The following is a 14895-nucleotide window of genomic DNA, read 5'->3' as shown; positions in this document are numbered from 1 at the left end:
TGGGAAGTGAATCGGAGAGGAAGGTGTCAATGGGCGTGGTCACTGAGACCCGAGAGAAGGGCCCCTCTCTCAGAGTTTGCTGAGCTGAACGGTGTAGGTATATCTGCCTAGCCATGGCCTCACCCGTGGCCACCTGAACGTATATGACAGAATCTGATGCAGCCGGTCCCAGACCACCTCCTCATAGAAGACTGCCACTCAGGAGGTGACTTACCCAGGGTCACCCAGCCAGGAGAGGCAGAGCTGGGCCAGTAATAGACATTCACAGTGGCTGCCAGGCCTGCCCAGTAGGATGATGCAGGAGCTTAAGGCTGTGACCCTGCAGTAGTCAGGGAGGGACAAGCATCATGGGAGAGAGAGGATGCGGTGGAAGAAGAAAACTCCAGCTTTCACAGTCCTGAGTTCAAATCTTGCCCTCTCACATCAGCTTCACCCCTTTTGCCTCAGTATCCCCATTTATCAAATAAGACTAACAGTAGTACTCGCCTCTCAGGGTGAACATGCCAAAAGTCACACCTGTAAGTTACGCCTTGCACAGTGGACGCTCTCCGCCCAGGGCCCTGGTTTATGAGCACTCCCACAGAAGGTTCTGGAAGGTCCCCTCTTCCAGATAGGGTGGCTGAGGCTGAAGGGGAGCAAGCTTCAAAGATCTCAGAACATGTGCAAGTGGGAGAGTGTGGGTGAGAGGCGCCCTCTGCCTGGCAACAGCCTCACTCCTTTTCTCTGTGCTTGGCTTTTTCCAGCAAGCGCCATCATCGGAATCATATTCATCAAGGAAAAATGGAAACCTAAGGACTTTGTGAGTAAGTCTCTGATGGAGCCCCTACCCTCCACCCGTTCCACCCCTCCATCCCCACCTCAGCTCATGGAGCAATGCTCTGCACCCACTTGCCTCTGGGTTCCTTGCTCCCGGGATGCTATGTTAAAGAACCCACGCTCACCCACACATCAGAATTGTCAGTGGCCCAGTAGAAAATTATCCTTCCTTCATTCCCTGCAGTCAATACTGCTAGGGCCTTTGTTGTTGGAGACTTAGAAAAACCCAGTGACAGGCACACACGCCCCCCTCCCTGATGGAGTTTCAAATCCACGGGCGTCAAACCTAGAAGCCAGAAACTCGTAGTTCATTATGAATAAAGTTGAACTTGAACTCGCAGCCCAGGGAACCTGCTCACAGTCCTCCCCAAATACCCTCCAGCACAGATAGACCTGGGCCTGGTCCCCAAGCCCCATGGTAACATCTGGGCTTACAGAGTTAAGGTATTGGCCCAGAAGTATTGTCTCACACTATTTAGAAGCACAGAATGGAGAAAGAAGATGGAAGTCACCATGTTTCATTTCTTTTTTTTTTTTTTTTTTTTTCGGAGCTGGGGACCGAACCCAGGGCCTTGTGCTTGCTAGGCAAGCGCTCTACCACTGAGCTAAATCCCCAACCCCCATGTTTCATTTCTTTATAGATAATTCTGACCAATTGAGAACCATGGACCCCATAGATCAAGGGGGGCTTAGTGTTGTTAATCGAGGCCCCCCATGGGACACCAGTCACACTGTGTCCTAGGTGTGACAATAGGGCCATGGAGTCTTGCTCTCAGGAGACTGTAGTCTAATGTGAGTACAGTGTGCTAGCCCACAGCTGGTCAGGTCTAACCTGGACCTTCCCATTGGAGTATGACAGGACACCAGGGAAGAGGCACAGGACTCGACCCCTCCGCTCTGTCCTGGGTCCCATTGATGGCTCCCAGCCGGCCTCGGGACAGACTAACAACGGCCCCAAGGCTGTTCCTTACAAGTAGGTTAAGTAGCGGGTTGGAAAGGGACAAAGTCATTCTTAAATTTACCCTTTGGACTTTGAAGTTTGCTTTGGGAGTTTCATTTCCTTCTTAGCTTGCCCATAAAGGGATTCTAGGTTGGCGCTTCCCGGTAAAACACACGCAAGAGCCGCCATGCAGGGGCTGCGGGTATGGCTGAGCGGGAGAGCTTACCCTGTACTCAAGGTTCTGGGTTCCACTCCCAGTACTGAAACCCCAAAAAGTGAACATAGTTTCACACACACACACACACACACACACACACACACACACACACACACACCCACCCCCAGCATGGCTACAAAACATTAAGAGTAACCAAGAACACAAACAGAGCCTTACACCAGGGTTCTCAGCACAGTAGCAAACTTACAATTATGAAGTAGCGATGAAATAATTCTATGGCCAGAGGCCACCCTCACCACGAGGAACTGTATTAAAGGGTGGCAGCATTAGGAAGTTTGGGAACCACTGCCTCACAGGACACTGATGTGAGGTTACCAAAGGCCCTTTGGAAAGCCATGCCACAGTAACCACCAAACCAAACATCACCTACCTGGCAGTCCAGGTTCCAGTGCAAATCTTATACTCAGTAGAACCGCACACAGACACGAGCATCCACAGTAGCATAGCCAACCAAGGCCACAACCCAAGGCTGCAGACAGTGTCCAGCAGTAATACAGTGGACACTTGGGTCACTGTCACATGGGCCACTGCTACGTGGGTAAGAGTGAATGGGCCCAGATGGCACAGGACACAGCCGGACCTCACAAACACCTGCTGAGTGACCCAGTGAGAGCCCACAGGTCCAAGTCTACAAAAAGCCAAAGCAGTGGACACCCTCAGCGCTGCTCAAAGCGGGGCCATGCTACCCTGTTGTGGGCTGTGGGAATTGGAGTGCTCCTGAGGCCTCCTTTTCTGAGTTGGGTGCTAGGTACATGGAGGTGGTGCCTCTGCTCACTTTGAGAATCCTGCTAGCACTTCCTGAGTTAGCAGTTTTGTTAAGTTTTGTTTTTGTTTTTTGTTTTGGGTTTGTTTGGTTGGTTGGTTTTCCAAGACAGGGTTTCTCTATGTAGCCCTGACTATCTTGGAACTCACTCCGTAGATAAGGCTGGCCTCAAACTCAGAAGCCCTCCTTCCTCTGCCTCCCAAGTGCAGGGGTTAAAGGCGTGTGCCACCACAGCCGGTTTTGTTAAGATTTTTAGAACAGCATTTAAGGGAATGGATGTGTGCAAAGTTCATGATACACATGTGTGAAGAGGCCCTCATGCACCACCTACAATAACATGATAAAAATACTCCGGGCATGATGTCACACACCTGCGACTTCATACAGGTGACGTGCAAATACACACTCATACACAGAAATAAAAATAAATCTTAAAACAATGGGCTGGAGAGACGACTCAGTGGTCAAGAGCACTGGCTGCTCTTGCAGAGGACCTGAGCTCACAACCATCTGAAACTCCGTGTAACACCCACATAAAATAGATTTTAAAAAATTCTTATAAAATTAATCAAATCAAGTAAGCTAACAGTATATTAAACACACATACCTAAAGGGGACCTGGACAGATGGCTCAGTGGTTAAGAGTATTTAGTGTTCTTGTAGAGGACCTGGGTTCAATCCCCAGCACTGACATGTGGCTCACAACTGTCTATAACTCTAGTTCCAGGGGATCTGATGCCCTCTGACCTCCAAAGGTACCAGGACTCTCACTGCTGCTTACTGCCCTGCTCCGTGTGTGGCTTGTTCAGCCTGCTTTCTTATAGAACCTCGAGCCCCACCCACAATGGGCTGGGCCCTCCCCATCAATCTCCAATGAAGAGATTGCCTACAAGCTTGCCTACAGACTGATCAAACTGCTGCATTTTCTCAATCGAGGTTCCCCCACTTCAGATGACTCTAGCTTGTGTCAAGTTGACCTAAAAGTAGCCAGCACACAGGCACACAGGCCTGACTTGCTAAGACCTCTCCTATGCACCTAGCCCATGCCTGAGCCTCTGACTGTCCCCCATGCTTCTCCACAGGGCGCTACGTCTTATCCTTTGTTGGCTGTGGTCTGGCGATCGTGGGCACCTACCTGCTAGTGACGTTTGCACCCAATAGTCATGAGAAGATGACGGGCGAGAACATCGCCAGGCACCTTGTGAGCTGGCCTTTTCTCCTGTACATGGTGAGTGAAGGTACCATCCTTCTGCTTGGACATGAGCTTACAGGGACATGCTTGGGTCACATGACATGCTGGTGCCCCATCTGCCAGCCTTGGGTCTTGAGAGGGCTGTGAAGGTGTGTGTACAACCTGTGTCTATGAAGGGCGGGGAGCAAAACAGAAATTCTGGTTAGCTATCTCTGGGAGGTAAGATCAGGATATGCGTTTTATTTCTGCTCTGTCTTTCTATAGCCAAAATTTCGCCAACATGCACCTAATTTTATCTTCATTTTTTTGGTTTCATTTCCTAGAGATGAAACCTAGGAATCCACATATGCTAGGCAGGTTTTCCTGATGAGCTACACCCCTGGTCCACTCTTAAAATTGAACTTACTAAGTTGCCCAGGCTACTCTTAAACTTGTTGTGTAACCCAGGCTGGCCTTAAGGTCTTGCTCCACCTGCCTCACTGGTGAGACACGAAGAGTCATTATTTCAGGTAACAGCTGAAAACTGAGGAGTTACACACACACACACACCACACACACACCACATCTCACACACACACACACACACACACACACACACACACCACACACCACACACACACACCACACACACACACCACACACACACACACCACATCTCACACACACACACCACACACCACACACACACACCACACACACCACACACACACACACCACACACACACCACACACACCACATCTCACATACACACACACCACACACACACACCACATCTCACACACACACACACACTCCACATCTCACACACACACCACACACACACTCACACACCACACATCACACATCTCACACACATACACCACACACACCACACACCAACACATCACATACCACACACACACCACACACATACAACACACACATACCACACACACAGCACACACACACACACCAACACCACACACACAGACACACATCACATACACACACCAACACACCACATACACACAACACATATACAACACCACACACACACACCACACATACACACCACACACACATACACATACCATACACCACACACATAGACACACACCAACACACCACACCACACACACACACAGCCTCAGGAGTGTTACTGTGTTAATCTGAGTATACCTGATTGGGTAACCATGTGGAATCCTGTAGGACTCCTCCCTAACACAAGGCTCACCTTCAGACTGATCACAGCCTGTGACAGGTAGGTAAGACACCCACTGGGACGGAGAGCAGGACTCAGCAGACAAGGAAGACCTGGAGTTAATGGTCTCCGGTTAAAATCTTTCTCACCCTGGAATACTCATTATTGCTCTCCTGTTGGTTTTGGGAATGAGTGGACTTTAGTGTGGGTTTGGGGCTGGAAAGGGAGCCTCGCCATTATTATGATTTCCTGCGTCAGTGTTGCTGGGTGCTGGGTCTGACCCCCTTAGCGGACATGCTGCCAGGCGTCTAGGCCTTTGAGGGGAGAAGGGGCACTGGTTGCTGGTAGGCAGGTCAGCCTTCTCAAAGTGCAAGCTTAGAACTCGCTGCTGGGGGGTTGCTGTTACTGAAGCAGCTTTGCTGTGCAGGGCTTTAGGCTTCCAGCCCAGACAGCGTGCTCTACTGGGAAAGAATATGGGCCCGGAGTCAGGTCGCTCATGTGGCTGGGTGGGTTGTAATGGTCCCCAGCTCACAATGCTATGTTGGTGTGAGGACTGCATGGTTCTGCTCTCGGTCTCAGTGGGTGTGTCTTACCTAGCTGTCACAGGCTGTGGTCAGTCTGTAAGTGAGCCAGCCTTGTGTTAGGGAGGAGTCCTACAGGATTCCACATGGTTACCCAATCAGGTATACTCAGATTAACACAGTAACACTCCTGAGGCTGTGTGTGTGTGTGTGTGTGTGTGTGGTGTGTGTGTGAGTGTGAGTGTGTATGTGTGTGAGTGTGTGTATGAGTGTGTGAGTGTGTGTATGTGAATGTATGTGTGTATGTGAGTGTATGTGTGGTGTGTGTGAGTGTGAGTGTGTGTATGTGTGTGAGTGTGTGTATGAGTGTGTGAGTGTGTGTATGTGAATGTATGTGTGTATGTGAGTGTATGTGTGTGTATGTGAGTGTATGTGTGGTGTGTGTGTGTTTGAGTGTGTGTATGTGTGGTGAGTGTGTGTGGTGTGTGTTAGTGTGAGTGTGAGTGTATGTGAGTGTGTGTGAGAGTGTGTATGGTGTGTGTGTGTGTGTATGGTGTGTGTATGTATGGGGTGTGTGTGTGAGAGTATGTATGAGAGTGTGTGAGAGTGTGTGAGTGTGTGAATGTGAGTGTGAGCATGTGTGAGTGTGTGTGTGTGTGTGTGTGTGTGTGTGTGTTGTGTACATGGTGGCCATGCTGAGCACTAGCTGTTGCTCTGTAAATGGAGTCATCTCTATCGTGCAGAGGTCACAGCAGAGGTTTGGGAATGGTTGGACCTCTCCATGTCACATAAGCAATTTAGAGACAGATGCAATGACAGCCTGAATCTCCCAAGCTCACTCAGTCTCCCCACATAGCCCAGGCTAGCCTACAACTCCAAATTCTCCCCAGCCCCAGGATTTCAGGCATGGACCGCCACACCCAGCCATTGCCTTCCTCTTTCTGCTCTGGGAGCTGTGCCCAGCTGAGGCCAAATGGCTCCTGGAGTGAGTGTCTCATTCTGGGGTGGCCTCTTGCTTTTTTGTTGGTTTGGTTTGATTTTGGGGAGAGTGCTAGATATAGAGCCCAGGGCTTGTCCTAAAAAGTCCCTTAAAAAAAAAAAAAAACACTTTTTACTTTCTTCTCCTGAGATCTAAGTTACCCAGGCTGGCCTTGAAGTCACCATGCAGCCCAGGCCGGTCTTGAGCTCTCAACCTCCCTACCACAGCCTCCGTTTTAAGTGTGCCAGTGGGCCCAACAGGTGCCTTCCTCTTTCTTTTTTCTTTTTTTCTTTTTTTCGGAGCTGAGGACCGAACCCAGGGCCTTGTGCTTCCTAGGCAAGCGCTCTACCACTGAGCTAAATCCCCAACCCCGCCTTCCTCTTTCTCTACTCAGCCACACACACTCAGGGCTCGGTTGGGCCAGGGGACACACACTGAGTTCCCGACTAAACGCTTTGTGATCACTGGTGTCCTCCGCAGCTGGTGGCCATCGTCCTGTTCTGCCTGCTGCTGTACTTCTACAAGGAGAAGAATGCCAACAGCATCGTGGTGATTCTCCTCCTGGTGGCCCTGCTTGGTAAGCGGTGTCTGGATCATGGTGCTCATGTGGCTGTAGGCTCTGGCTACAGCAAGCGTCCAGAATTGAAGTCCAAACGTGGGGGTGGGGGGACCTCAAAGAGTGCTGTCTGCGGCAACATAAAGCTGAGCAGACACAGGGTCAAGAGCCACATGAATGTGGGCAGTGACCCAACAGGCACAGAAAGGACACAGGGTGAGTGAGATAGGTGAGGTCAGAGGTCACCTCAGAGCACCCCCCGAGCCATCCAGCAGCTGCTCAAGACCTCTAGAAGAGCAGCAAGCGCTCTTCACCTCTGAGGCATCCCTCTAGCCCCTAAACCCATTTAAAGAATATTTTTTAAAAGGGGGTGAGAGGATGACAGCAGTGTATGCTTTTAATCCCAGCACTCAGGAGGCAGAAACAGGATGATCTCGACCTGAGTTCAGGGACAACCTGGTCTACAAAGTGAGTTCTGGGACAGCCAGGGCTACTCAAAGAAACCGTGTCTCAAAAAAACGAACAAACAAAAAAGTACTTGTGACTGAGGATTACGAAGCCCCAATTCCTGAGTTCTTTCCCGACCTATTTTCCTGAGAGTATCATCAAGTTGATGCTCAGGGGAAATTCGTGTGTCCCCACTCCCTGCCACACAGTCTGGGGACAGAGCCCTGAACTTGCTGCCCATTAAGATACAGGCAGGTGACGTTGGGAAATAGCTCACTTTCCTTCCTTTGACTTGTCTGCCCAGACACGGGAGTCCTGGGCAAGGAAGACCTATTCAGTGGTGTCTTCTTACCACTTCTTCCCTCCACCTCTGTCCCCATCCGTTCAGGATCTGACTCCTCACGTTCTCTTGAGGCCTCCCCCACCCCTTGCTTACTCTTCACAGGTTCCATGACGGTGGTGACAGTCAAGGCTGTGGCGGGGATGCTGGTGCTGTCTATCCAAGGCAACCTGCAGCTGGACTACCCCATCTTCTACGTGATGTTCGTGTGCATGGTGGCCACCGCCATCTATCAGGCCACGTGCGTCATGTTTCCTCCACTCTCGGCCTAATTCCGATGGGTTCCGAAGTTATAGGGGGGCCAGAACACACAGACAGCCAGTTTAGCATCTGGGGGGAGATGAGCTGAGGGGGGGAGCTGCCCCTCCCCCACCTCCTTGCCCTGAATGCGCTTCTGCCTCACAGTATGAGGAACAGCCTCACAGTATGAGGAACAGCCTCACACTCCCTGTCATATGCCCTATGGGGACTTGAGGAGAATCCTTGTAGTCACCTAAGAGGCACGTTCTTGTCATTTGTCCTTGAGACCTCTCCCTGATCCTCACAGGGAGAAGTGTGCACACTCTTTTCTCCCTCTGAGCCCAGGTGATGTGAAGCTCTGTAATCCTGAGGCTTCTGTCCTGTCCCCTCTGAGTCCTGCCAGCGGCACTCCATGATGGTAGGTGACAACCTGAGTCACCCTGACGGTCTCCAGGTGGCGAATAAGGCTGAGCCGGCCTGAAAGTCAGGTTCCTGGCTCTATTCCTGGGTTCAGCATCCACCAGCCACTTGACCTAGAGGCCATAGCAGCCGCTCCTGCTGCTGCTGGTGGTGACACCTACCTTCCCGTCACCTATGCTCACAGCACCTTCTTGGGGGGACACAGAAATGGTATTGTCTGTCCCAGGCTGGGCCCCTCTGCTCCTCCGGTCCTACCCAGCTTTTCTGGGGCTCAGCTTCATTCTCTGAGACCCACAGGTCTGCCTGAAGTGGCCCACACGTGGTGTCCACACACAGCGTCAGCTTGGTCACTACTGTCGTCCTGATTATGACTTTTAGCCCTTCAGTACCATTATTGCCCTCCCACAGGGAATCCCTGCTCAGTCCACAGCTCCGTGCTGTGAGGTCAGGATCACGTAGGCAACCAGGGGCTCCTGCCACCTCTGGTCTCCCAGTCAGGACAGCCCCCCAGCACCCAGAGCCACTGTCCTTCTCACAGCTCTCGGGGACTTAGCCCATGCACAGGTGGTTAGCTGAGTGGTTAGTGTTCACGTGGGCAGCTATGCAGTGGCGCCAACTAGAATGTCAACAGAGAGAGGTTCCCACACGAAGGTGGTGTCTGTCACGGACTTAGAGACTAGGAACAATGCTGACCTCTCCCTTCTCCTGTTCATTGCAGTAACCACTAAAGTATGTGTTCTAATATTAACAACATTACAATGTTGGGCTGGGTATGACAGGCGTTGGGAGAGAGCCCTGGGATGTGTGGACCCAGGTGCAGCTCTGTTCTGTGAGGTGGGGATCAAGGATGGCAGTGGCCAGAGGCACACAGGCAGAGAGAGGCACACTACCTGTCTGTGGGCCAGGTACAGGCCCCAGACCTTGAGATACAGGGTACCCTGTAAGAGGGAGAGGCCATTCTTACAGACCTAGAAACCCTCCCCTGTGCCTTACCTTACAACCCCAAGTTCCGCTCTTCTCCCCCTCAGCCCACTGACCCCAATGCCTGTGTGTTGCAGGTTTCTGAGTCAAGCCTCTCAGATCTACGACTCCTCCTTGATCGCCAGTGTAGGCTACATCCTATCCACCACGGTGGCCATCACAGCAGGTAAGAGTAGCCCTTTATTGGGTTTCTGTCTCCTGCCTGAGGGGTTGGGGGCCTACCGCTCAGGTGATTCTGTCTGGTTCCGCCCTGAGCTTCTGTGGAGGGTGTGGAATTTAGACATGGAGGCTTGCCATCCAGTAGACTTATGCCAACTGTAGGGCTCAGGGAATTTCTCCGAGGCTCAGTCTTACACTCAAACAACCCTTCCCTTCTAGAGTTGCAACATGTCCAATCAGCCCCTGGTCCACCTGCCTGTGGGTCCGTGGCTGGGCTTCCTCCTCCCTCAACAGTTTTGGCTGGGGCTGGATTCCGTTGGTAGAGTGCTGGCTTAGCACACACGAAACTCTGGGATCCAGTCTCCGTGCCGTATTAACCAGCTTCTGGCTGTGCGTGTCTGTCATCCAGCACTTGGGAAGCAGAAGCAGGAGAATGAGAAGTCCAGGGTTGGGGTTGGGGATTTAGCTCAAGGCCCTGGGTTCGGTCCCCAGCTCCAAAAAAAAAAAAAAAAAAAAAAAAAAAAAAAGAGAGGTCCAGGGTCATCTAATAAGGAGTCTGAGGCCAGCCTAGGCCACATGAGACTGTCAAGAAAGCAGTGCAGGGAAGACAAAGGAAGAAGCCAACCACAGGGATGGCGGCTGGAGCCTGCAATCCCAGCAGTTGGGAAGCTAAGGCAGGAAAATCATTATGAACTGTGGCTAATGGTGGGAGATGTGATTGGAAGCACATATGAGAACTTTGCTATTTGGAACAGTTTTGGGTTTTGTGTGTGTGTGTGTGTGTGTGTGTGTGTGTGTGGTTTTTCTTTTTTGTTCTTTTTTTTTTTTTTTCCCCGGAGCTGGGAACCGAACCCAGGGCCTTGCGCTTCCTAGGTAAGCGCTCTACCACTGAGCTAAATCCCCAGCCCCGTAAGGTTTTTTTTGACAGAGGGTTTCTCTGTGTATCCTTGGCTGTCCTGGAACTCGCTCTGTAGACCAGGCTAGTCTCGAACTCTGATCCGCCTGTCTCTGCCTCCCGAATGCTGGAATTAAAGGCTTGCGCCATCACTGCACAGCTGAAACAGTTTTAATATCATCCCAAAAGACTGCTTGTTGGTTTGTTTGTTTTAATATGGAGATAGATAAGCCTGAGAGAGCTGGCAGAGAAGACTGTCTGCCTCCAAATGTTTTAAGCCTAATGTTTCTGGTCGCTTCAGTGCCCTGTAGGGGAGAGCATATAGCCAGAGTGTAGCCAGCTGGGCACAGGACAGATCTGGAAATGGTTACCGTCTTTTCTCTCATTTGCTGCTGTGCAGGTTCGATCTTCTACCTGGACTTCCTCGGGGAGGAGGCTCTGCACATCTGCATGTTTGCACTGGGGTGAGTCACACCCCGTCTAGCCAGGACTCGTGGGAGCCTCCCTCCAGGCCTTGCCCCTGGCACATTGCCTCAGCCCTGGTCCTGGAGTTGGGGGAGCATCAAGCTGGAGGATGCTGACCCCCACAGTGAGCAGCTTGCTCCCTCAAAGCCTTGCATCCTTCTCTCCCCTTGTCATTTCTAAAATCAGGTAAATCTAACTCACAGGGCGAGAAGCCAGATGGTAGAGACTTGGGATGGCGGAGCATAAGGGAAGAGGGAAGACGGGGCTGGGGCTCATTTGATAGAGGTTTGCCTGGCATGCTCAAACCCTGCGTGCCATCCCCAGCCTTGTGGCACACATTTGCCAACACTCAGAAGGTGGAGGCAGGAGGATGAGAAATTCAAGGTCACCCTCAGCTGCATAGAACCTCGTAGATCAGTGATTCTCTACCTGTGGATCACAACCCCTTTGGAGTTCAAAGGGCGTCACATATCAGTCATCCCCCATATCAGATATTACATCATGCTTCACAGCAGCAGCAAAATCACAGCTACGAAGCAGCAATGAAATAATTTTATGGTTGGGGGTTACTAAAGGGTCACAGTGTCAGGAAGCTTGCGAACCACTGTCTTAGATAGAAATCTTTTGATCTTGACCTGGGAGGGGATCATACACAGTTAATATAAACATTGATCTTTCTTCTTGGATTCATACATTCCTGCATGTACATCTCACCTTGGTTTTGAGAAATGGCTTGTCTACAGACACAGAAAGAAGGGAAAAACCAAGTGGGGTAGTGCACACCTTCAATCCCAGCACTGGGGGTGGCAGGTGGAGCAAAGCAGGTAACTGTGCATTCCAGTCAGCCTGGGCTATGAGACAGCAGAGTCCAGGCCGGCCAGAGCAACACGGTGAGACTGACACACACGTTCTCTCTCTCTCTCTCTCTCTCTCTCTCTCTCTCTCTCTCTCTCTCTCTTTCTCTCTCTCTCTCTCTCTCTCTCTCTCACACACACACACACACACACACAGTCACAGAGGTTGGGGTGGAGTGGGGGGCGGGGAGAACACTTGAAGACAATCCAGCTCCTGGGGGAGTTGGACTAAGAGATACAGGATTTCACAGTGTTCATTGATTTCGCTGGACTTGTATACTGTCTGCATTCAAGTCATAAAGAATTGTTTTAGTTTAAAAAAAAAAACCCAACTTTCAGGCTGGAGAGATGGCTCAGTGGTTATGAGCACTGACAGTTCTTCCAGAGGTCCTGAGTTCAATTCCCAGCAACCACATGGTGGCTCACAACCATCTGTAATGGGATCTGATGCCCTCTTCTGGTGTGTCTGAAGACAGGGACAGTGTACTCACATACATGGAATAAATAAATAAATCTTTTTTTAAAAAAAAGAAAAGAAATACAACTTTCTAAAAGGCAAGCTTCTGAGAATGCTGGCTGGGGGGCAGTGCATGAGCCACACGCTTCGAATCGTTTCTCCTGGTGACTCTAGTCTACCCTGAATCCAGCTCGTGGGGACTAGATGTGTAACCCACACACACACACTCACCTCCAAGTCATCTGTTATTACTCAGGGCGTCTGTCCCTTGCTAGTGGCAGGCCCCGCCATCTCAGCCCTCTTCTCGGCCTGTCCTTTGCCACTCTCCCTTGAGTCCCCTCCTCGTGGTTGCCCCTGGCCTCACTTCTCTTCCTCTCCTGTGTCCTGTCTTCAGGTGCCTCATCGCCTTCCTGGGCGTGTTCCTAATCACTCGGAACAGGAAGAAGGCCATTCCCTTTGAGCCTTATATTTCCATGGACGCCATGCCAGGTAACAACAAACTCCCCTGTGTCCCGCCGGCCGCCCCTGTACAATGACTACTGCTTAGTGTTGGAAACTAGACAGTCAGCGCTGGGCAAGGCGCAGAAAGGGTGTGCTGTGGTGTGAGTTCTAGCCCTGTCCTTTGTCGGTTTGTATCTCTTCTAATCAAGAGGAGGTGATGGCCGAGGCATCTCAGTCGGCCTTGAGAACCCCTTGCCAGTTCCCCAGTCTGACCCAGGCTCTTCTAAAGAAAGCCCCGATTCACACTGGGTGCGTTTCTAACCAGCTTTGAGCCTACGGAGACAGAGTGCTCATAGAGGGGAAGACACATGAATGAATTCCAACACCATGACCTCGCTCCCGGACCACTTTCCCAGGGAACTGAGGGCTCACACTGAGAACGCAGCCTCAAAGAAGTTCAACACTAGCGAGAAAAAATACCAGTCACCCAAATGCAAGGCGATAGGGAGGAGCAGGGCTTGTAGTGAGATAGAAAAATCAGAGTCGGACAGTTAAGACTGGACCAGCCTGGATTAGGTTGGCGGATGTAACTTCTGCCCACTAACATTACTCCTCGAACCCAAAATAGTCTTTATTATCAATGTATTAAGATGGGCCTCTCTGCAATTATTTCCAGGGCAACCCCAGACAAGACAGTGGTGCTTGGTAAAGGGTGAGGAGCTGAACCACCCCACAGAGGGTTTCAGGGAACACGGTCTGCCTTAGTGCATTGAGCAACATATATCGTGGAAGCCTATTGGCTGCGGTTGGTTAGCACCCTACCTCCGATTGGATAGTGGGAGCTCATACCACCAGGGTCTGTATGCGGAAGAATCACATTTAAAAAAAAAAATCACATGGAGAATTCAGGCTCCTCTGTGGACCAGCTCCCAGCTACTCAGGCTACTTCAGAACTCAGTGTTCTGACTTCAGGCGCACAGTGTGCCACGTAGGCTGCCCGCCAGGCCATGCGTGCATTTTCTCCTACGTTGCTCTACAACACAATCACGCATTCCTCAGTCACGTAATCTGTGGGGAAAGCATGAACACAAACATCAGACACATAAAGTACTGCCTAGCCAAGAGCAGTGTTTAAACGTTCCCAGTGCCACGCACCTGTCATCCCGGCTTTTGGGAGGCCGAGGCAGGAGGATCATGAGTTCGAGACCAGCCTGGGCACCGTAGCAGCAGGACCCAGGTTTGAGGCTTTGATGCCACGACCCAAGTGTGTTCTCAGGACTGATTGACGTGCTCCCATGCCGAGTGGCCCCAGCCGCATTCGCTTACTGGTTTGTTTGTTTGTTTTATCTTGCTCCACTAAAGCTGCTGCCATCTGTCCTGCTTGCTGTGGCCAGCCTGCCTGAGCAGGACTAGAGAACCCCAAGTCAGCATTTGCATTTGACCCAACTCAGCCACGCGTGGATAAGCGCAGAGTGGCTGAGTGGGACCCTGAGGTTTCTCCTGGCAGTTGAGGGCTCGGGCTGTGAGTGCGTGGACTGTGTTAACGTCGAACCTGGCTGCTCAGACGCCTTTTCTGCTTATTTCCTTGTTTCTCTGCTGTGTTCCGGATAGATGAGGGCGCTGGATAGCTGAATCCCAGATAGGTGAGGTGTCAACTCCGTGTGTGCGAGTATGTGTATGTCCCCGTGTGTCCGTGTGTTTACAAACCGTGCATCTGTCCATACACATGTTCCTGTGTACATACGTGTAGATGTATTTTTCTATGGGAAGTAGGGGGCGATATCAGCTGATCTAGACACCAGGATTGTGGCCAGTTTGGAGGTATGGCTCTGGTACCTCATGACCATTAGGAAATGAGGCGTTGAAGAATGGAGACCCTGTCCTGTTGGCTGTTGAGACAGTCCTACTGGACACAGAGTTCACATAGCCTGGCTCAGATTCAAACTCTGCCACCTTCCCACTGTTCAGTGTGTTGAGGCCACTCATCCTCAAGCATAAATGGGGAACTCC

General features: G+C 51.1%; 1 protein-coding gene across 6 annotated transcripts in view; it reads left to right on the top strand.

Annotated features, from left to right (window-relative positions):
* Positions 1-14895, top strand: part of Nipal3 (NIPA-like domain containing 3) — a 39073-nt gene that overhangs the window by 16952 nt on the left and 7226 nt on the right. For 4 of the 6 annotated variants that reach the window (XM_039111289.2, XM_006239277.5, XM_039111290.2 and 1 more), the window contains 7 exons: positions 744-803; positions 3840-3985; positions 7111-7207; positions 8079-8214; positions 9692-9780; positions 11069-11132; positions 12839-12933. In XM_039111289.2, the coding sequence (XP_038967217.1) occupies positions 744-803; positions 3840-3985; positions 7111-7207; positions 8079-8214; positions 9692-9780; positions 11069-11132; positions 12839-12933 (687 nt within the window). Of the gene's footprint in view, positions 1-743; positions 804-3839; positions 3986-7110; positions 7208-8078; positions 8215-9691; positions 9781-11068; positions 11133-12838; positions 12934-14496; positions 14529-14895 lie in introns of those variants that run through there. The other 2 variants (XM_039111291.2, XM_039111292.2) reach the window with 2 other exon arrangements.

This window comes from Rattus norvegicus, chromosome 5, assembly GCF_036323735.1.
Source record: "Rattus norvegicus strain BN/NHsdMcwi chromosome 5, GRCr8, whole genome shotgun sequence".
NCBI lineage: Eukaryota > Metazoa > Chordata > Mammalia > Rodentia > Muridae > Rattus > Rattus norvegicus.
This window is presented reverse-complemented; position numbering and strand designations above follow the sequence as displayed.